General features: G+C 70.0%; 2 protein-coding genes across 2 annotated transcripts; one reads left to right on the top strand and one right to left on the bottom strand.

The window, feature by feature from the left end:
* Positions 1-1,310: 1,310 nt before the first annotated feature.
* On the bottom strand, positions 1,311-2,441 carry EMIHUDRAFT_197607 (hypothetical protein; the record flags this gene model as incomplete). Its single annotated transcript, XM_005767308.1, has 2 exons — positions 1,311-1,392; positions 1,807-2,441. The coding sequence occupies 2 exons, from the start codon at positions 2,439-2,441 to the stop codon at positions 1,311-1,313; spliced, it is 717 nt and encodes a 238-aa protein (XP_005767365.1).
* A 4,239-nt stretch (positions 2,442-6,680) lies between these two features.
* Positions 6,681-20,575, top strand: EMIHUDRAFT_448295 (hypothetical protein; the record flags this gene model as incomplete). The annotated part of the gene is made up of 27 exons (XM_005767307.1): positions 6,681-7,427; positions 7,503-7,850; positions 7,999-8,285; positions 8,658-8,894; positions 9,302-9,359; positions 9,513-10,330; positions 10,401-10,473; positions 10,644-10,862; positions 11,034-11,243; positions 11,397-11,521; positions 11,660-12,568; positions 12,663-12,900; positions 12,948-14,699; positions 14,797-15,690; positions 15,794-15,963; positions 16,028-16,361; positions 16,493-16,672; positions 16,760-17,263; positions 17,335-17,676; positions 17,844-18,019; positions 18,204-18,229; positions 18,451-18,593; positions 18,672-18,927; positions 19,022-19,101; positions 19,174-19,680; positions 19,845-20,276; positions 20,507-20,575. The coding sequence occupies 27 exons, from the start codon at positions 6,681-6,683 to the stop codon at positions 20,573-20,575; spliced, it is 10,134 nt and encodes a 3,377-aa protein (XP_005767364.1).
* Positions 20,576-21,168: the final 593 nt, after the last annotated feature.

The following is a 21,168-nucleotide window of genomic DNA, read 5'->3' as shown; positions in this document are numbered from 1 at the left end:
TCAGCCGCCCTCCCCGGCGCTGCACCGGCGCTGCAGTGCCGTCGGCGCCGCCGCCCGTGCCGCCTCGGCCTCTGCGCCTCCAACCTCGCCGCGTCCGCAGCGGTTCCGCCCTCGGCGCCTCCCACCTCTCACCCGCCAGGTCGAACTTCCGCCGACGATGGTGCCACCGCTGCCGCCCCCCCCGCTCGAGCCTCGGCCGCCGCACCCCGCCGTCCGCGCCCCGCCGCCACCCCCTCCGTCACGGCACACGCCGGCACCACCGCTACTACCGCTGGCTCCGCCCTAGACGCCGCCGACCGCTCGCAAGAGCGGCAAGCCCGGGGCCGACACCCCTCTGTTAGGTGACGGTCGACGGCTCCTTTCGAGGCTTTGTGGCCCTTTAAGAGGGCACCAGCAGCTTGGGGGGCGCGCGCTGGATGGCCGGCGCGGTGGAGCAGCGGCGCGGAGCCGGGGGTTCGACGTGCGGCCGTCGGTGGCGCGACACGCGGCCTCCGGCGGCGATTCGCCGCGGCTCCGGCGGTGCGATTTTTGTGCGTTTTCGAAGGCTGTGGGCGGGATAAGGCCGGCTAGACCGGCCCTGGTGTGCCCTAGTGTGTTCCCTTACACCCCTGGCCCGGGAGCAGTAGCGCGGTGCGCGTCCCGAGGGCGTAGGGGCTCAAAAAACAATTGATTGTTTTTTCAGCCACTTAGAGCACACAGTGTGGCCCACTTGGCGGCCTTCCCGGTCAGTGGTGAGGCGCAGTTCAGAGCTGTCGATGGCGCGATGCCGCACTGGTCCCACATCGGTGACACGAGACCACCAAGTTTGCCGGTCCAAGAGAGAGGCACCGGCGCTGTCCTGAGAAGGTGCATGGTCCCTCCTGACTGCCCATTAGCACGAGGCTGTGTAGGCATAGCCTCGAGAGTGCCAGCAGCTGATCCGAGGCAGTTTGTGACGCGCATTGCGTCAGAAGCGTGCACGCGCTGGAAGGACACCTTGGGCCTTCCTACTGGCCGTACGATCAGGTCATCACTGAATGCTGAAGACTAAGGCCGCGAGCTATGCAGGCGGTCAGTTGCTGAGCAGCATGGCACGGTCAGCAGCGCCGAAAGGATGTCGCAAGGCGGTGATAGCATGGCCGCAAGTACGCCGAATTCCCATGAAAACAAAGTAAAAAATCGCGCAAAAAAGAAATTCAAAAAATCGGCGCCGGCGGCTGGCTGGGGGACCCCATCTCCCCCCCGCATGGGTACCCCCTAGGGCCCTCGCCTCCCCCCAGAGGTCAAGACGGGCCGCCGTTATTTTTATGTTACCATCTATACTGGCTAGTCTACTCCCATGCGCGGCCTCCAAAGAGGACCCACCTCCGCACATTCTCGCCAAAGAGCATCCTCCTTTTCCGCCACTTCTTCCTCCGCGGTGCCGCGGCGCCGTACACCTCGGCGCCAACCCTGGTCTCGCCTTCCGGTATCAGCGGTGGCGGCGGCGGCGGCGAGGCGGCCACAGCGTCCGCCACCGCCACCGCCGGCACCGCCGCATCCGCCACCGCCGGCACTGCCACCACCGCCGTCTCAGGCACTACCGCCGTGACCTTTGCCACCGCAGCCTCCGCCACCGCAGCCTCCGCCGCCGCCGCCTCCGCCGCCGCCTCCGCCTCCGCCGCCGCCGCCGCCGCCGCCGCCGCCGCCGCCGCCGCCGCAGCCTCCGCCCCCGCCGCAGCCACCGCCCCCGCCGCAGCCGCCGCCTCCGTCGCCGCCTCCGCCTGGGCCGCCGCCGCCGCCGCCGCCGCCGCCGCCGTCTCTGGCCTCTCCGCCTCTTCTGCCGACTCGACTGCCGGCGCGTCAAAGCCGAGGTAGCCCTCCTTGAGGTTGGCGAGCAGGGCCTTCCCGTTGGCCTCGCACGCGCCCTTCACGATCGCAGTCCCCGCCGCCTCCCACGCCCTAAGGGCGAGCCCCCTGAGCGGCGCCTGCTTGATGGCGAGCTCGAGCGAGATGGCTGTGTCCACGCTCCAGCCGCCGGACGCCTCGGGCGCCCACCGCACCTCGTTCAGCGCGTCGATGGAAATGGTGCGCGAGAGCTTCTCGCCGACGCGGCACTGCCCCTTGAGCACGCGAACGGCGACGGCGCCGCCCGCCGACGCCGCCGGCTCCCGGTCGATCTGCATCGTGAAGACCGGCGTAATGGCGAGCGTGAAGAATTTGATCGGAGAGAGCTCGCACTCGTAGACACCGTCCGTCGGTCCGGAGACGGAAGTCGCCGACAGAAGAGCCTCGTCGCTGTGGCGCGAGCCCAGGTACTCTGAGAGCGGGCCCGCCGGCAGGCGCAGCGAGCTGCCGGCGCTGGCCGCGAGCCGGTTGGTGACGAGCTTCAGCAGCACGGCCGCACGGCCGTCCGTGTGGGCGCAGAGCCGGCGCTGCGGCGACGAGAAGAAGGCGGCGGTGGTCGAGAGGAGTGCCAACATCGGGTTGCGAGAAGCGGCGAGTTGAAGGCCGATCGTCGCAGTGGTCGCAGCTCACGGCCCGCGTTTTTCTTTCTTTCAAGGCCGGTCCACTCCGAGAGGACCGTGTGCGTGCCTGTCGGAGCCACTCAGAGTGGCTCGACCTGTGGGATGTGCATACGCCCTTCGCCTCGGGGTTGCAGGTTGGTGCGTGACCGTGTGTTGCGTAAGTATGTATGTACCTACAACCGACCGGGTATCCTCCTGCCGCTCGTCATCCTCCGCCTCGAGGGCGTCCGCCAGCGCGCTGCGCCGCACACCCCGGCGCACAGGAGGCGGCGCCGGCCGCACCTCGGCCGCCTCGGCGTCGCCCGCGGCACGGGCGCCCCGCTCGCCGTCCGCGCGGTCCATCGCCGCATCCCCATCCCCGTCTGCGGCAGCGCCGCCTGCGCCCGCGCCGGCCTGCTCTGGGACGGCGCGCCACCGCTCGTCGTCCAGCATGTGCCACCACCGCCGATCCGGGTAGCCGTCGTACTCGACCTCGTGCACGATCCGTCCGTCCCCGTCCTCCCCTCCCGCGCCATGTCCCATGACGGTCGCAGGGTACCACCGCTCACTGTCGCAGAAGATCTCGAGGCGCGATCCGGTGGACAGGACAGTGTGGCCGTTGAGCGCCGCCCTGGCACCCTCGCGCTTTCGCTTCCGGCGCATCGCCTTCGTCTCCTTGCTGCGCAGCAGGGTGTAGTTCGGGCCCGCCTCCGCCACGCTGTCCAGCACGTGGACGGCGCTCGCCATCTCGACCGCGTCGTCCTCCGGCGGAAGCTCCGCGTCGCCCGCGGCCGCTTCCCGAGCGCGCTCGTCGCGCATCCGCTCGTGGTGGGCCCCACGCCGGCGCCCGTGTGCCTCGCCGCCGCGTCCGGCGACGGCATCGATGCTGTCCGCCCGAGCGTGACTGTCTCGCCACTCCACGATTTGCGTCCACGACCCACGACCGCCGAAAAGTCTCCCATTGTCGCTGCCCCAAACCTAAATCGTCTCTACAGTTACATACATACTTGTCGGTGATTGCGCCCACTCTCGTCGAACAGGCCGCCGCGACTCCCTCGCCAACACCCAACTCCAACAAGGGCGACCGCACCTCCAAGCACAACGGGGTGCTAAGGGCCGCCCAGAATGCCATCCGGGCACGCTCGGTTGGCAGCATCATCCTCGGGGACAAGGAAAAGCCCGAGGTGACGCGGCACCTCAACGACACGTCAGTGACTGACATCTGCGAGCTCGGCAGCGACTTCGCCACGATGCGGGACGTGCATTACGAGGTCAAGTGCTGGAACCCGCTCATCAAGTCGACGACGGCGGGGAGAGGCTCGTGGGACAATGGTGGCAATGTGGCGTCGGTGGGCCACCTCTACGGGTTTCTTTGGAAACACGCTAGACAAGGCGTTGACGGGGGTCGTGGGGTGGCCGTCAGGTGTGGACGGACCGCTCGACCGCTCGACTGGAAAGGGATGGGTCAAAGACCACGCGCGTGGAAAGGGATGGATCAAGACGGATGCAGGATCATGGAAGTGGACGGGGGCGCAGTACTACGACGCGAAGTGGGTCAAGAAAGCCATAACGCGGCTGGTGCTTGTGGAAACTTTGGGTGGCATTGCGCCGCCCACCAAGCAGTTCCCCTCCACGTGTTCGCCAAGGAAGCGGCGGGCACCAACACGGACCGGACGGTGTATGGGGCGGCGTCGGCGAGCGCCTCCTCCTTTGTCGTCCACCACACGCAGCAGATCTCCATGGCGGCGGTGGCGGGCGACGCCGAAAACATCAACAAGCAGGCGCGCAATGCGCGTGCCGACTGCGGACTGGGTTAAATCCCCTGGGCGTGCCAAATGGGTCAACGACGTCGTCGTCGATCGAGAACAAGCAAGCGGCAGACGTCCTCTTATCCTCGGCCCCAGTGGGGGGCGCCCACGCCGCCTAGCTCTGCGGGCGGGCCCCTCCACCCTCTTCTGCCTTCACGTACGGATCATGTATAGTCCCCACAATCGCTGTCGTGGGATCACTTGTCATGTGAGTGCGTTAAAGAAAGAAAGAAAACAGTCAACCCAAGGGAGGGATGGGAGGACGGCACGCCGCCACCACACAGGGATTTTAAGGAGAGGAGTGTGGTGCTAGCCGTCGCCCACCGGCTAACCCTTGGTTGGTCGTCTGCCTCTTTCTATCTCCCTTCGCAGTCCCTCGCCGATTCTCGCTGCAACCTTCATGCCACCTCGCGGTCGTCCCACTCTCGTCGTTCTCCCTCCTGTCGCTTCCTCCTCTGTCGCGTCGCTCACGTCTGCCTCGTCCCGACGCCGCCGCCGCCTGCCGATGTCTTTCTTTTTGCGGCCGAGCGAGGTACCCCAGTCCAGGTACACTCGATCAATGCGATCCAGCCGACGGCTGACTCACCACGCCGCGTCGCCCTCGCTCGTCCTCCCCGTGATCAGGCTGCCCTCTGCTATCCTTCCCGGCACGCCAGTCTCGCTGCCCGTCGCCGAGTCGCGCTCCGAGGAGCGGCCACCTCCGGGCTCCATCACGCCCGCCGTCGCCGGCGCCATCTCTGGCGGGCGGGTCGCGCTCTTTTCGGACGGCGCGCGCAGCGGTGTCGTTTGCGACGTGCTCACCGTCGGCGGCGGCCTCGCTCACGTCGTCGGCAGCGCGCAGCGGGTCGCGCTGCTCGAGCCGCTGCAGCGCACCAGCGAGGGAGCGCGGCTCGCCCGCTTTGCAGCGCTCGAGGACGATGCTGTCGAGGACGCGCGCTCGCTCGAGGGCGAGCACGCCTCCGCGCGCGCTCTGCTCGAGGCGCACGTCCGCACGCCCGCCCCGGACTGGGACCTGCTGCTCTGCACCCTCGACGAGGAGCTGACCGTCCTTCCGCCCGGCGCGGACCCGGCCTCGCACCCGCGGTGGGTGGAGTGCGCGGCGGTGCCAGAGGACGCGGTCGGCCTGACCTGGTGGCTGGCGAGCCGCCTCCCGCTCGCGACGGCGCTGCGCCACCACCTGCTCGAGTGCGGCTGCCCGCTCAAGCGGCTGCGCGACACCGTGGACGCGATGCGGCTGCTCGCCAACCCGGCGGCCGAGTACGCGCGGCTCCGCCACTGCGGCTCGGGCGCCAAGCTGCGGCTCGTGTGGAACACCGCCGAGGCGTCGGGGTGCGAGCTGGAGCCGCCGACCCCGGTGGTCGACTGGGCGCACGGGGGGTCGATGGGCGTGTCGCGGTACTGACACACGGGTTCGGGAGAGGAGCACATGCGTGCTGGCTGCGTCTTGTTCGCAGAGGATGGAAGAGGGTTCGTGTATTTACTTGCGCACTCTGACACGAAAAAAGCGAATACCACCACATTGCCGATTTAATGTTCACGTCGATATCAACGTCCACCGGCACTCGCGACTCGGCAGACGGCACTCGCTTGTCTCGCTACTCGCAAGCTTTTTTTTCGCTCCAGTCCTGCGGATCTACAGTAGACCGGAGGGCTACGAAGCCTTCACACTTCAAGGGGCTGGTCCACCGGCTCGCATCGCATATCTCTCGGGAGCTTGTGTGTGGTTTGTGCGAAGCAATCGCGCGCCCCGTGCCCGAGAGCCCGAGAGGAGAGGGTGTGGAGCGAGCTGCGAGTTGCAAGAGTGGCGGTGAGCCCTCCCTCCTGTGCTAACCGGGCCACAACCAAGACGTGTTGCGCCCCCCACGATTCCACAATTCCACATGCACATTCAGTGTTGTCGAAAGTACGCAACAAGCTAGGCAGGTCTCGGCAAGGCAGGTGGGAGAAGCTGGCGGCAGCGCGGCAGGGATCCGAGTGCAGAACACATGTAGAGGCTCTCTTAGAACGGCTCGAGTGTGGAGGCACACGCCCCTTTCTTTTTGCGGGGTTTCACGCATCCAAGAGGGGGGAAGGGCGAGGGGCGGGTGCGCTTCGACACGCTGCGAGGGGCGAGGCGACTATGGGTGCGCTAGGTACTTACTGAGAGCGCGGTGCATGTTGGCGACGGAAAGCTGGCAGATCAGGAGGTCTAACAGACTGGTTAGCCAGGGGGCACTTGGAGCACTTGGAGTGCAGTCGGTAGCCTCACATCCAGGGCGGGGAGCTGAGAAGCGCACCCAGCGGGCCGGATGATCCAGGGCTTCACAGCGCCTCGCTTGCAGCTCCTCGGCCTGGGCGGGCTGGAAAAGCTTCTTCCGCCGGCACGCCCACCCCGCACGAAGCCAGAGAGGGAGGAGAAGCGCTCGAGATGGACGCCGGGCCAGCGCAGAACGTGCAGGCCAGCGACGACGTATCAAAAGTTGCGGCGGCCACATCGCCGCGCAGCGCCAGCGCACGACGCTGCTGCGCTCCCGACGGCCAAGAGAATGGTCAGGAGCCAAACTCGACGGGCTTCGTCAGCGATGCACGGCTGGCCTCGCTCAGCGGCAGCGGTACGCGCGATGTCCCTCTCTCGGACCACTTACGCTTACGCTCGGACCGCTCGTCGGATCAAGACAACGCCGGCGGGCATGCTTCGCCGAGCACTGACCCCCCGCCGCCGCTCGCGTCCCGCGGGGCGCTGAGCGCCGTCAGCCGTGCGCCAGGAGGCGGGCGTGGCGGCGGCGGCGCCTTCCAGTCGCCGCCAGAGTCGGTCAAGCCCTCCGAGTCGCTCATCGCGCCGATGGCACAGGTGAACGCAGCGCCGGCGCCTCCACCGCTGCAACTCCCGTCCCCCTACCTCTCGCAGCAGCAGCAGCAGGGACGTTGCTCGTGGGCACGCGCCGCTCGCCGCTCGCCCCCCCGCTCCTCCGCTCCGGCCACGGATTCAAAACCGGTGCAGTGCCCTCTGTGCTACCAATACTTCCACCCCGACGTGATCCGTGGCCATGCCGCCACCTGCGGAGACCCCCCGTCGCCGCCTACCAACTCGCCCATCCCGACCGAGCCGCGACGCATCGCCGACGCGCCGCCGCCGCGTCACGCCGAGAAGCAGCCCGACCAGCTCTTTCACAAAGTGCAGCATATCTCCACGCTGCTGGGAGAGACGCCCCTCCGACCGGACGAGGACCCGACCGCCTTGCTTTTGCAGTGGGTCGACATGCTCGAGATCAAGCCGACGAGCGCCGGCGATCCACTCTGGCTGGCCGACAAGTGCATCGAAACCTTGCAGCGCGCCGTCGTCACCGTCCACAAGCCGGACGACAAGCGCAACTTTCGTGTGCGGGTGCCGTGGATCCGCGAGAAGCTCGGCCTCCCGCCGCCGCACCAGCCGTACTTTCTCGCCATCAAAGCAGCGAGCGAGAAGGCGGGCCTCGCCTCCACCACCGTCGGGCTGCTGGTTCAATGCGACCGGCTCGAGGAGGCGCTGCGCCTCTGCGACGAGATTTGGCGCGACGGCCTGCAGCTGCCCTCCGATGGCACGACCCTGCCCAAGCAAGTCGAGGTAATACGACCAGAGAGAGAGGATTGGCCGAGATTGGATTCACACGAAGCGCCCCACGCCGTATGGCAACGATCCGGTATTGATCGAGACAAAGTAACCCCCGCCCCGTACCCCCACCCCTCCCTCCATTTCATACTAACAGGTGATTTGCACAGCGCTCTCCCTCCCGCGGCGGGGCCTGCTCGATACGCTTACCGAGGCGCACAAGCGGATGTTTGAGGACGAGGCGACGGAGCCCGGGGCGGCGCCATTCCAGGTGGCGCTCCCCGAGAAGGTGGCGCAGATCGCAAACGTGCTCGGCACCGACTCGCTGCCCGTCGGGGGGAGCCTCGTCGACACGCTACACGCCGCCAACGAGATGGTGGGCCTGCAGGGCGAGGGAGGGCTGGTCGAGCAGGCCGACCGGCTGCTGGAGATGATGCTGCGTCCGTCATGCCCGCCGCCGCCGCCTCCCCCGCCGCCTCCCCCACCGCCGCCGCCCCCACCGCCGCCGCCCCCGCCGCCGCCGCCGCTGCCCCCGCCAGACGTTGAACCCGAACTCTCGCCGTCTGTGGCGTTGGCCACTGGCGACGATTCGAGCACAGGACCGCTCACAACCTTCTCGCCGGCTGCCGCCACCGCCGTCCGATCCGAGCTCCTGGCCTCCCTCGGGCGCCGGATGCCTGCCCCCGTCCCTCACGCAAGCGTGCCCTCCTCTGCGCGTGCGGCCTCGCCACCTCAGAGCCCAATCCCGTGGCAGCCAGCCTCGCGCTCCTCGCCGCTCTCGCCGTCCGGCGCCGCGTCTCCTCCTCCGTCTCCAAGGTTGACACAGCAGGCGGCGTCGCCCTCCCGCTCGCCGCTCACCAAGGCCGGCAAAAGTGCCGGCAAGACCAGCGTCAAGACCAGCGTCAAGAGCGGCGAGCCGTCGCGGCTGTTCAAGGCGGACCGTGGGCGGCTCGTGCTCGAGCGGACTGACCAGCTCTCCGCCAAGGCCGTGGCAGCGGCGAGCGGCGAGAGTGCAGGGCCACCTTCGCCCTCGTCGCTCTCGGCCAGTGCGCGGTCCGTCTCGCCCTCCTCGCCCTCGGCCTCGCCGAGGACCGGTGCACGGCCGAGCACGCCGCGGACGCAGCCACGCAAGCCCGCCGCAGGTGCCCGTCTCGCGCCCTCGCCATGTGGCCCCTGTCGAGACAGCGCCCCCGCCACACACCGCACACTCAGGCGTCGCCCCCCCCCCCCCCCCCCGTTGCAGGGAAGTCCAGCTCCAAGCCCACGCCGCCACCCGAGCCGGTGCCCTTCAGCATCGCCCCGCAGTGGTCAGAGGCCAAGCCGATCCCGCAGCGGCCCGCGCCCCCGCCAAAGCCATCGGCGCCCGCGCCGGCACCGCCGCCGCCAAAGCCGCCAGGACAGTCCTCCCCCAACGGCACGAACAAGGAGGGCGTGGCACCGGCGCCCAGCCCCCTCGCGAGGGCGTCCTCGTTGCCGGCGGGCAAGACCAAGGACAAGCCCGCTCAGGTGCAGCGGTCGGTGAGCAGCACCGCCGCACTGCACGCGCCGCGGCCACGGCGCTCCGTTGCGCCTCTCGACGCGCCCGCGGTGCCGCCTCTGAGCCGCCTCGCGCAGCGCACCCGCCTGGACCGCGACGCGCTGGCGCGCAAGCCGACGCTACCGCCCGCCGAGCTGAGCGCTGCGGCCGAGAAGAGCCTCTCTGCGTTCGCCGGGCCGACGCCGCCCAAGGCCGCCCCCGTCAGCGCCCCTCTCCTGTCGGAGGCAGAGATGAAGCCTCGGGTGGCCCGCTGCGAGGAGTCCCTCGGCATCGAGCCCGCGGATACGGCCACCCTCGCGCAGCGGATCGGCAAGCTGGAGCGCAGCCTCGGCCTGGCGAGCAGTGCGAGCGACGGCACCCTCGAGGAGCGGCTCGTCGCCATCGAGAGGGTGGGTCTGCCGCTCAGCCGCATCGCCAACTCGGCCGCCTTCTCGCCGTCCGAGGGCAGCGAGATCAAGAAGCAGCTCGTGGCGTTCGAGGCGATGCTGCACGACGGCGCGCTGCGGCTGCGGCCAGGCCCCGAGGCGGAGCCGAGGGGCGTTCTGCGGCTGCTGACGGCCGCCTCAAAGGCCACCGCAAAGGCGGCCAAGGCAAAGCCGCCCCACGACAGCAAGCCTGCTCAAGACGATGCGGCGCTGAGGCAGGCGCGCCGGATGAACGACGCCAACGCGCGCCACGCGGCGGGCCTGCTGCTCGCGAGGAAGATGGGGCGGGGCCACCTGTCAGAGCTGGGCGCACTCTCGAAGGGCGTGGGCGAGGCCGCCATCGCCTCCCACTACGAGGACCTGCCCTTCCGGGCGATGGAGCTGCTGTTTGAGCAGGCCGCGGTGAGCCCGAACGCGTGCCTGCGCGGGCTGCCCGAGGACGTGCTCCGCCTCTGTGAGCCGCACGTCGAGCGCGTCGGAGGCCTCTCCCACTCCGATGCTCTGATCGGGCTCGGCGTCTGCGTGCGGTGCGCCAGGCCCCTCGCGCTGCCAGGGCCACCCCCCACGCTCCCCACCGAGACTTCCCGTTGCGCACAGGGCCGGCCGCGTCGACCTCCTCAACGCCCTCTTGGCGATGCCCCTCACGGCGGGATCGCACCAGGCACGCTCTGTCCCACTTCCCCGACCTAGCAGAGCCACCCCCAAACACACACTCCTCCCTGGCCTAGCGGAGCCACCCCCCCCCCCCCCCACACACACACAGTCACAGTGCCACTCAGCCCCTGGCCCGACTTATGACCTCTGCCGCTGCCAAGAGCCGCTTGACGCTGGCCTCCGCAGGAGCTGGTCCGGCGATGCGAACGCGACCTCGGTGTCGCGGCAGAGGCGACCCCCACCGAAGACGGCAGCGACGCTTTCCTCCTGACCTTCACTGGTACGACCGAGCCGCACAAGACGGCCGGCGCGCTGCGCGAGATCTACGGGAGCGTGAGTGCGCCAGTGCGGTGCGAGGTGGAGGAGGAGAAGCGCCTCACGACGATGACGTTGTCGAGCAAGGAGGTGGCCACCGCCTACCTCCAGAGGAGGGACAAGGACGAGGCGCGGACGGGGAAGCAGAAGGCGACGCAGGCAATGAAAGCGGAGCTCGAGAAGACGGAGGCTGAGGCGCGCTGAGCCGTGCATGGCGAGGCCATGGCCCCTCAAGACGCGTCACCGGCTCGTCCACGATAGGTGGAGCGTGAGAGGGGGCAGGAGAAGGAGGTGGTGGCGCACGCGGAGAAGAAGATCGAACAAGCCCGAGACTATCAGACCGAATGCGAGACATACCTGAAATTTCTCGCCTCACCGGAGCATCAGCAGAACTACAAGAAGGCGTCGCTCCGCTGCGCGCGCGAGGCGCATCTGCAAGCGGGCTGGGCACGGCTCCTCTTTGGCATCCGCGTGGCGCGGCGCGAGCGACGCACCGCCGCGCCCGCCGCGCCCGCCTCGCCGCCCGCCTCGCCCGCCTCGCCACCCACCTCGCCCGCCTCGCCCGCTCGCCCGCCCGTCTCGCTCGCGCTGGCGGCGACCTCCCCCACGAGCGTGCGAGTCCAGCTCAGCGAGGCCACGCCGGAGGCTGGCACGCTCGTCGTCAAGTCAAAGCCGGCGCCAACCAAGCCGCCGACCAAGCCGTCGACCATGCCGCCGATCACGGAGGCATCCCCGGCGACTCCCAAGCCGTGGCCGCCGAACATCCGCATCAAGGCGCGCCGTCCCTCCCCCCTCTCGCCTCCACCGCAGCCCCGCTCCCACCCACCATCACAAACCCCACCCCTCCACCCCCTCCCTCCACGCACAACACAGGTGCTCGTGGACAGCTGCGTGGACACGAAGACGCGGGCAGAGGACCCCAAGGTTGCGGAGGAGACACGGCAGTCGATGCTCAAGGACCTTTCTAGCAGGCTGAGGGACTTGAAGGGGGCGTTCGGCGTGAGCATCTCTTTTCCGGCGAAGCGCTGGGTCTGTGCTGACGGGCGCGCTGGAGACATCGAGCCGTTCAAGTGCGATTCCGACCCGGCGCCGCGCGCAAGCTCGTCCACGCGCGACTTCACGCAGGAGCAGGCGGAGAAGGCCATCCTCTTGGAGCACGAGGAGGACGCACTCGAGCCCACGATCGAACCTGAGGAGCTCGCGGAGGTCATCCGCAAGACACCCGAGTACATCAAGCAGAAGGAGCTAGAGATCGCCAACTTCAAGCACAAGGCCAAGGAGCGCGAGCAGAAGTGGGAGCATCGCCTCGTCGCTGCACGCGCGGCGGTCACGCAGGCGGAGACAGAGGAGGCCGCCGCCGAGGTGGACCTCGCCGCCAAGGAGGGCAAGCTGAAGCAGTTGAAATACTGCCATCGAGTGCAGCTCCGGCTGCCGCGCCAGACGGTGGCAAGCCTCGTCGGGGAGAGCCGGACGCTGAGCGCCTGCCTGCTCAAGTTCGACAACGCGTCGATCGGCTGCCGGCTCGCCCTCGCGCCGTCGGGCCACGGGCTCGTCGTGAGCGATGTCGCGGAGGGCTGTGCCGCCGACGCCGCAGGTCTTCTCTCAGACGACGTGATCCTCAGCGCCAGCGTGATCGCACGCGGGGACGAGACGCTCAAGGAGCCGCTCCTCGTCAAGGACGCGTCGGCCATCGCCTGCGCGCTCTCGCCCGCCGACGCATCGCTGCGCCTCTTCCTGGGCAGCGAGGAGCTCCGCTTCGAGGAGCACCGGATGATGGCCGAGGACGACTTTGTGCGGTGCGCTCCTCCGGCATGCGGGCGGAGCCCGTTGGCGACACCCACGTCACTCGCCCCCTCTCCTCCCCTTGGTGATGCCCCTCGTCTCTCACAGGTGCTACCGAACCTACTGCTGCGACAACGACCTCGTGCCGCTCGGCTCGGATGCCGCGAGCGGCTTCGACGTCTTTGCCGACCAGGCGCTGCATGACCCGAAGAAGCCGCTTGCTGGGCTGGCCAGCGACGATCTCGACCAGCAGCTCCGCAGCCTGTGGGCAGGAGCTCGCCCGGAAACGCGCAAGAAGTGCGACGACTTCGCGCACAAGGCCCGCCGCAGCACCGGCCCCCTCACTGTGCCGCGAACCCTCGCCTCCTCCATCTCGCACCGCCGCCTCTGCAGGTCGCTGCCTTCTGCGCCTTCCGGGACAAGCAGCTGGCGCGGGTCCGACGCGAGTGGTCCGCGTGGCCGCAAGAGAGGGTGGACAAGAAGCTGCTCGAGCTGTCGGGCGTCAGCGTCCCCGCCGAGCGGCGGCAGAAGCTTCTGCGCCTCGCCACCGACCAGGCGCGCAAGCTGTCCAAGCCGCACTGCTCGGAGGCGCTCTCCGACTTCAAGCTGCAGGCAGTCTCCCACCGCCTGACCGACGAGGCTGGCGTCGTGACCGCACTCGCCGCTCTCGAGTCCTCGCTGACCAAGCTCCTCGGCGCCGGCGGGGTTGTCGAGCAGATGGCCACCTTCCTCGAGAGCGACCTGGCGAGCGACGCGGACGAGTGGGCGTCGCTCCGCGACTGGGTTCTGGAGATGCGCCGCACTCACCTCGAGCTGGTCCGCGCCAAGCGGTACGACGAGGCGACCGCGCTGCTCGACTCGGCCAAGGAGAACGTCGAGGGGCGGCGCGAGGCGCTGCTGGCCAGAATGAACGAGAAGAATGAGGAGGCGATGGCGGATGCTGCCCAGTATCGCGCGCGCCCCGTCGAGGACGAGAACACGTTGGAGATGGACCACGCGGCGGCCGCCGAGGTCAAAGCGAAGGAGGTGCGCGCCGCGTTGAACAAGAGCTTGCTCGGAAAGGAGAAGGCGTTCCGGGTGGCGAAGCATCGCGCTGTGGCGGAGCATGACGGCCTGACGGCTGCAGCGGCGATGGCTACCCTGAACGGATCGCTCGTGGAGAAGGAGTACTTGGAGGCAAAGGAGGCGTCCGAAAACGCCGATGCCGACGCCAGCCGCGCCAACTCGCTTTTGCGCAACCTCGAGCGAGAGGCGCGCGAGCGGGCGGCGAAAGCCAAGCGAGAGTACGAGGCGTCGGCGGCCTTGAGGGCGGCGGCTCAGGCGCACAGCCAAAAGGCGTCGAGGTTGCTCCAGGCAGCCGAGCACCAGCTCGAGTCGCTCGCCGAGCAGGCCGACGCCCACGCGGCAGTGCGGGCCATGCTGAGGAGCGCAAAGACGACCCGCTTCGTCCGCGGGTGCAGCACCGGCGGCGCCCGCCCGAGCGGCATGCCCGCCATCGCCGAGGCCGAGGATGAGAGAGAGGCGGTGGAGGCGCCGCACCAGCAGCAGGTCATCACGCTGCAGCTGCAGGTCGAGCGCAAGAGTGCCATCCGGCTCGCCGTCGAGCGGCGCAGCGTGCCAGCGCTGCAGGCGCTACTCTCTGCCGCGGCCGCAGGCGCCAAGGCCAGCTGGCATGAGGCGCCAGACGTGCGCCGCGCGCTCGCGGACGCGTGGCGCGGCGCGCTCGCTTGCCCGCCGGTCGACAACAGCGTCGTGCTCGGCCCTCGGTCTGCGGCGCAGGCCGACGCCCTCGGCGGGTGGCGGGCGCCTCTCGAGTGCTTGTGGCAGGCGCTGCCCGCCGGCGCACTCACGCGGTGGTCTCTCGGCGCTGCCACCGAGGGCGAGGTCGAGGCGTGCCTCGCGTCGGAGTCGCGCACGACCAACGGCGTGCTGGCCGGTGTGCTCCGCTCCGACGACGGCTCGTTGCATTCGCTGCTGGAGTTGCTCCTGAGCCAGCGCGCCGCCGACCCAAAGGCGGGGCCGCACGCCCTCGACCGGCTGAGGAAGAGGCTCGGCGAGTGCGGCATCGACGAGGAGAGCAAGCCCGGCACGCCGCTTGCGCCAGGAGCGGCCCTGTCGGTGCTCGCTGGCGCGCCAGCGGACCAGGTTTTGCGGGTCTCGAGCATCAAGGCTCTCGCGTGTTGCTGCGGAGCCGAGCGCCTTGCGTGCGATGACTGTGACCAGCGTGACGCGAGTACTGTAGGAGCTCTGCTCGCTGCTCGAGGGCATCGCCGCCCTGCTGCCCTTTGAGGTTGGAGGGGCGCCACCGCTGCTTGAAGCGCTGCAGGAGGCGGCTGCGGGCGACGTGCGCCCTCGCGCCCTGCTCGTGGCGCACTTGTGCGAGGAGGCTGCCGACCTGAGCGGCTGGTCGCCCCTGCACATCGCGGCGTGCATGGACGACGTCGAGGCGACCGAGGCCCTCCTGCAGGCGGGCTTCTCGGCGCTGGCTGAGGCGCCGCTCACGGGCGCGACGCCGCTCTCGTGCGCCGCTGTCTGCGGCAGCCAGCGCGCGCTCACCTCGCTCTGCGCGTTCCAGCTCCCAGCTATCGAGGCGGAGTCCATCAAGACGGATGCAGAGAAGAGGGCGGCGCTGACGCGGCTGCTGCCCGCGGTGGCGGAGCAGTGCGACGAGTCCTCGGTCACTCTGCTCGGGCCGATGCTCACCTTGCTCGTGCGCCACGGCGCCAACCCCGCCGCGCAGAGCGAGCCGTTCGAGCTGAGCGCTGGCAGCCCCGCCCGCTCCCTCTCCCCCTTCGAGGTGCTGCTGCGGCAGTGCCTCCCGTGGCTCGCGTGGGCGCACCTGGGGCTCGAGAGCAGCAGCGGGCAGGCAGAGGCGGCGGCGTGGCAAGCCGCGGCGCAGAGCCTCGCCGTCGGCACGGCATTCGCGCGGCCCTCTGAGGGTGAGCCGCCCTCCGCCGCCGCGGTGGGGGCGCAGGCTGTCGGCCGGCTCCTCCTTGCGTACGTGCCGTTTGGCATCTGGCCGGCGAAGGCGCAGGAGGAGCTGAGGACGGCGCTCGTCACCAGGCAGGATGGGCGGTGGGCTGACGCGCCACTGCACGCCTTCGCCATGGCGCCGCACGCGGCTCTGCTTCCCGTCGTCGAGGCGCCTGCGCCTGGATGAGCGCACAGTCACCTTCCCGGAGGAGTTGGAGCTGACGCCCCCCCCCCCACCCCCCTCCCCCCTCCCAACCTTTTGCTAGGCGCTGCTCCAAGGCGACGCCGACCCCAACCTGAGGTGGCCGGACACAGGCCGTTGGTGCGGCCAGTCGGCGACGCACCTCGCCGCCGCGGGCGGGCTGTACGTCTGGGGGCGCGACAGGGACCGACCGACGGTGCGCAGTGGCGGCGAGAGTGGCGCCGACCTGCTCAGGTCGCTAATCCCTGACCTCCCTCTGGCCTTCCCCGCTTTCAACGCCGTTTGCTCTCTTGCATAGGCTGCTGCTCGACCCGCTGCTCGGGAGGGCCAACCCGCTGCAGCGCGACGCGCGCAGCAACCTGCCGCTGCACCTCTGCTGCGCCATCGACGACCGCGCGGTGGCAGGCCTCCTCGCGGCGCAGCCGGAGATGGGCGCCCACAGCTTCGAGGGCTACGGGACGCAGAACCGACGGCACGTGACGCCGCTCGCGCTCTGTGACGCAAGCGGCGGCGTGGCGGCGCTCGTGGCCAAGCTGCGCGAGGAGGCCGCGCGGCTGGCGCAAGCGGCGGAGGAGCGGCTGCGCGCCGCGGGCGGCACGCTGCCGTCGATCGACTCGATCCTCCGCCCCGAGGTGAGCACGACCCGCAGCCTGTGAGGGCGGCACTTCGCTTGGTCGTCTCTCGCATGCTGCAGCCCCTGCTCCTGCACGAGAACAGATAGCCCCCACTCCTCTCGAGTCCGGTCCGCCCGCCCGCACCTCAGGCGAGCGTGGCCGAGCTGCTCAGCCTCCGCGGCGCCGCCACCGGCGCCACGTCCAAGGCCGCCAAGTCCAAGCGTGCCGCTTCACCCCGCGCGCCGCCGACGCACAAGCCAGAGAACGGCGAGGCGGAGGCAGAGGCGGAGGCGGAGCCTTCACCGGCGAGCCTCGTGGTGAGTGGCGAGGCGTGCGCCCCCGCCGCCGCTGCCACCCTCACCGCCGCCGCCCTCACTTTCGCCGCCTTCCCCCGCCGCCTCCGCCGCCCCCAACAGGAGCGCAGCCGGAAGCTCGTGAAGCGTCTCTGCTTCGGCGCCCAGCCGATCCGCGTCGTCCTCACGCGGCACGTCTGGCTGCAGCTGACGATGATGGACGTCGCCCGGCGGCGCAAGGCGCTGGCGCTCTTCCACACGCTCGCCTCTGGCGCGGGCGAGGCGACGTCGAGCCCTTGCCCCGGCTCGGAGGCGGTGCCGCTGCGCGTCAGCGCGAGCCTGGGCAAGGGCGGCGAGGCGGTCTTCGCCGTCGTGTGGGAGCGGAGCAGCGAGGGGCGCCCCTTCTTCGAGGCTGCGCGCGGCGCCGAGGCGATCCGCGTGTGGTCGATCGAGACCTCCGACGTGTCGCTGCACGAGGTGGCGCTGTACGTCGAGGAGGCGTGGGCCTACGGCGAGAGGGGGCGGCGCGACACCGAGGGCCGCTTCCCGATGGGCACCACCAACGAGCTCTCGCACCCGAGCGACAAGTGGCACCCGGTCCACGCCGAGGACGGCGGCGAGCTGGCGGTGCCGCACGCCTGCCAGTGTCGCAGAGCGGCGCGGCGGCGATGCCCCGACATCCGGCGCTGCGCCCTCAGGTACCCTACGTCATCAAGTGGTACGCCGTGAGCGACACGCTGCCCAAGCTCCTCCTCCTCAACCCGGACGTGCAGGACGTCCAGCTGCCGCTCCTCCTCGACGCGCACGAGGAGGCGCTCGTGCCGCCGCCGCAGCCGACCTGCTCCACGCTCCTCGTCGGCCGCTCCGGAACGGGCAAGACGTCCCTCTGCAACGAGCTCCTCTACCGCACCCACGCGGCCAACGAGCGGCGCCGCGTCGCAGAGCAGCGCGTGGCTGAGGGGGCGCCGGCCCGTCTGGAGGCCGATGGCGAGGGCGCGCCGCCGCACGCCAACGTGCTCTTCCTCTGCAAGAGCCGCACTGTGAATAGTCCAGCTGTGAACAGCGCAGCTGTGAATAGGTGCTCTTCCTCTGCAAGAGCCGCACGCTCGCCTCGCGAATCGAGAGCCACCACGCGGGACTCGTGGCTCCGCTCGGCGCGCAGCCGCCGCCCGCCGCCCGCCTCAAGGAGGCCTTCGTCGCGGCCGAGCCCGAGCTGGACGCGCCCCTCTTCCTCTCCTCGTCCGAGTGGCTGGTGCTGCTCGACCGCTGCCTGCCGCCCGACCAGCGCTGGTTCAAGTCCGACCAGGAGGAGGCGCGCTTCCTCTCTGCGACGGACGGCGGCGGCGACAGCCTCGCGCCGCTCCTCGCGCCGGCGGAGCCCTCGTCGCCGCGCGACCTGGCGAACGGGCGCGGCGAGGCGGGCGCGGCGGGCGCGGCGCGGCGGGCGAAGCGCGCCAGCGGCGCGGGCGAGCGGTCCCTGCTCACCTTTGAGGGCTTCGGCCGGCTGCTGCAGGGCCACAGCTCGCTCAAGGACAAGCAGCTGCACGTGGGCGCGCTCTACCGCGAGGTCTCGCTGCCCCAAGCCACACCGTTGTCGCCCGCCCCGCCGCCTTGCCCTACATCGCCAATCGCCACCACTATCCTCGCCGCCGGAGCCCCGTTTGGCATCGCCGCCACCGTCGCCACCTGACCCGCTTAGGTCTTCAGCTACATCAAGGGGAGCCGCGAGGCGATGGCGACGCCGCGAGGCTCGCCTCCGATGGAGACGGGGCGCTGGCACACCTCGATGACACGTCCATGACGCGTGCCCTCAGGCTACCTCTCGCGCGATGAGTACCTCGCGCTCGCGAGCAAGCAGTCGCCGCTCGAGCCCGCGATGCGGCCCGCCGCGTACGACGCCTTCGAGGAGTACCTCAAGAAGAAGAAGAAGAATGGCCTGTACGACGTGTGCGACCTGGCGCCCCTCTCCCAGCTCTGCCACCGTGGCAGCCGTGCGAACGGGCTCGCCATCCACGAGACGCGTGCTTTCGGATAGGTCTTCCACCTCAAGACGCAGCCGCGGCGCCACTCGCCGCTCCACAAGGTCGTCATCGACGAGGTGCAGGACCTGACCATGGCGGAGCTGGCGCTGCTGCACGACACGTCCGCCGATGAGGACGGCTTCTTCATCTGCGGCGACACGGCGCAGACCATCACGCGCGGCGTCGGCTTCCGCTTCACCGACGTCAAGCTCCTCTTCGGCGGCAGGCCGAAGCTGGCCCAGCTCAAGACCAACTTCCGGACGCACGCGGGTCCGCCGCATACCACCCTCGCCCCCGCCTCCACACCGCCACCGAGGCAGCGCCCTCATCCCAGAGCCTGCCACGACGGAGCCCTCACCCCCAGGCATCCTCGGCGCGGCCAACGCGCTCGTCGGCCTCGTCACGCGCCTCTTCCCAAACTCGCTCGACCGGCTCGAAGAGGAGGTCGGCCCTCGACCTTCTCCCAGGCATGCCCATGACACGCCCCTGACATGCCCCACGCGTAGGCTCGACGAGGAGGTCGGCCACTTTGGCGGCCCGCCGCCAGCCCTGCTGCCCGACACGGACCCCGCGCGGGTGGCGGAGATGATGCTCGCCGCGGACGACATCGGGCTCGGCGAGATGGGCGCGAACCAGGTCGTGATTGTGCGCAGCGCCTCGGCCAAGAAGAAGCTGCCGCCGCTGCTGCGCTCGGGGCTCGTCCTGACTGTCGAGGAGAGCAAGGGCCTCGAGTTTGACGACGTCTGCATCTTCGACTTCTTCGCCGACTCCGACAAGGCTTGCACCTGGCCGGTGGTCGGCGCCATCGACGGCGAGGTGGCGCAGGGCGCGACCGCTCCGCACGCCTTCGACTCGCTGCGCGACCAGGTGCTGTGCGTGGAGCTCAAGATGCTCTACGTCGCCATGACGCGGGCGCGCAAGCGCTGCTTCGTCTACGACTCGTCGACCGAGCGGCGCGCGCCCCTCTTTGGCTACCTCAGCCGCGCGGGCGTCGCCGAGAGCGGGCTCGAGAGCCTCCTCTCCGTGACCAAGACGAAGAGCCGCAAGTCGAGCGCGCAGGACTGGCTGCGCCAGGCCGCCAATCTCGAGCGCAACAAGCTGTGGGCGCACGCCGAGAAGGCGCAGCCCCTCTCTCACACGTAGTACCCTTACCCACACCATTCGATTCTCATCTTGCGGCCCCCCAGGCGTACCTCAAGGGCGCCGACCGCGCCAACGCGCTCGTGATGGGCGGAAAGCGCCTCTACTTCGAGGCCAAGGAGGCGAAGGACGCGGCGGCGACGGGCCGACTCCTCCACCTCGCCGCCGTCGCGCTGCTGCAGGGCGCGGCTGCGCAGCCGGAGGGCGCCGCCGCCGACAGGCTGCGCAGCTCGGCGGCGCAGGTGTGGTGTGAGGCGGCGGTGACGACTGCGCCGACGCCGCGCTCCGCGGCAAAGTCCTTCTACACCAAGGCGGCGGAGCTGCTGCGCGACGGCTTTGGCCGCGGCCGCTCTGCGTCGCGGCTGGTCGATGCGCTCAGCTGCTTCGTGAGCGCCGCCGCGCAGGCGGCGCTTGCACCGCTGCCGTCGAGACGCGTGCTTCCTTCAATGCACGCTCCCTTCAATGACGTGGCCTTGGCGGTGTGCCGCGCGCCTTTAGGCGCCACGCGACGCGGTCGGCTGGGCAGCCGCGCTCGCGGCCGCCGACGCCGCCCTCGCCGCGGGCACCGCCGACGAGCGCATCAAGCCGGCGCGGGGACGGCTCTCCTTCCTGGCGGCCAGTGCGCACAAGGCTGCGCGCTCGGGAGGCCCCGGCGTGGCGCGGTGTGGCAGCACCGAAGGCGTGACCGGCGTGACGCGGTGAGCCATAGGCCGGGCAAGAGGCGGCGGTGGACGAGGCGGTCAAGATCGTGGCGGCGAGCCTCCGCTGGGGTGCTTAAGGACGAGGCGGTCCTGAGCATGTGGCAAGAAACAAGCGGCCTCGGCGGCCAGAGCGCCGGCCGGGAACCAACGGGAAAGGTGGGGGAAGGTCAGAGGTGGCGGGGCAGAGCTCTTAGCGAGGCCGTCCCGCCGCTAATCTGTGGCCGCTCTCAAGAGAGGCGTGGGCGAGGCGCGGGGCGGGGCGGCGGAGGACTGTGCACAGCCAGCGGCCATGTGGCGTGCGCGCGCGGCCTCCGCGCGCGGCACGTCCGGATCCGGCCGCCAGCGGGTCCGGCGTGGCGGCGTGGCGCACCGTGCGCCGCGCACACACGCGCACATGGACACATTTGGGACTGGAAGGTCGGTCGGCCTCCCTGCCTCCGCGAGTTTACCGGCATATTTATGCGTCGTTTCTTTGGTCTTTGCGCCGAATTTTGGCATTTTTTGGCATTCGTGGCATCCTATGGGTCGTCCAGAGTATCGACCTCTGGCTTGTCAGCCGGTCACTTGATGACGACCATGAAGTACAGCGATCGCCTACGCCAACTTCGCTAGCCTCTTCGCAGGCCCCCCCGACCGCGTCGAACTCATCGGCGCGGGCTCTCTCGGCTAC

The sequence above is a fragment of the Emiliania huxleyi genome (assembly GCF_000372725.1).
Source record: "Emiliania huxleyi CCMP1516 unplaced genomic scaffold EMIHUscaffold_5, whole genome shotgun sequence".
Lineage (NCBI taxonomy): Eukaryota > Haptophyta > Isochrysidales > Noelaerhabdaceae > Emiliania > Emiliania huxleyi.
Note: the sequence above shows the minus strand (reverse complement) of the source record. Positions and strands in the feature narration are given on the sequence as shown.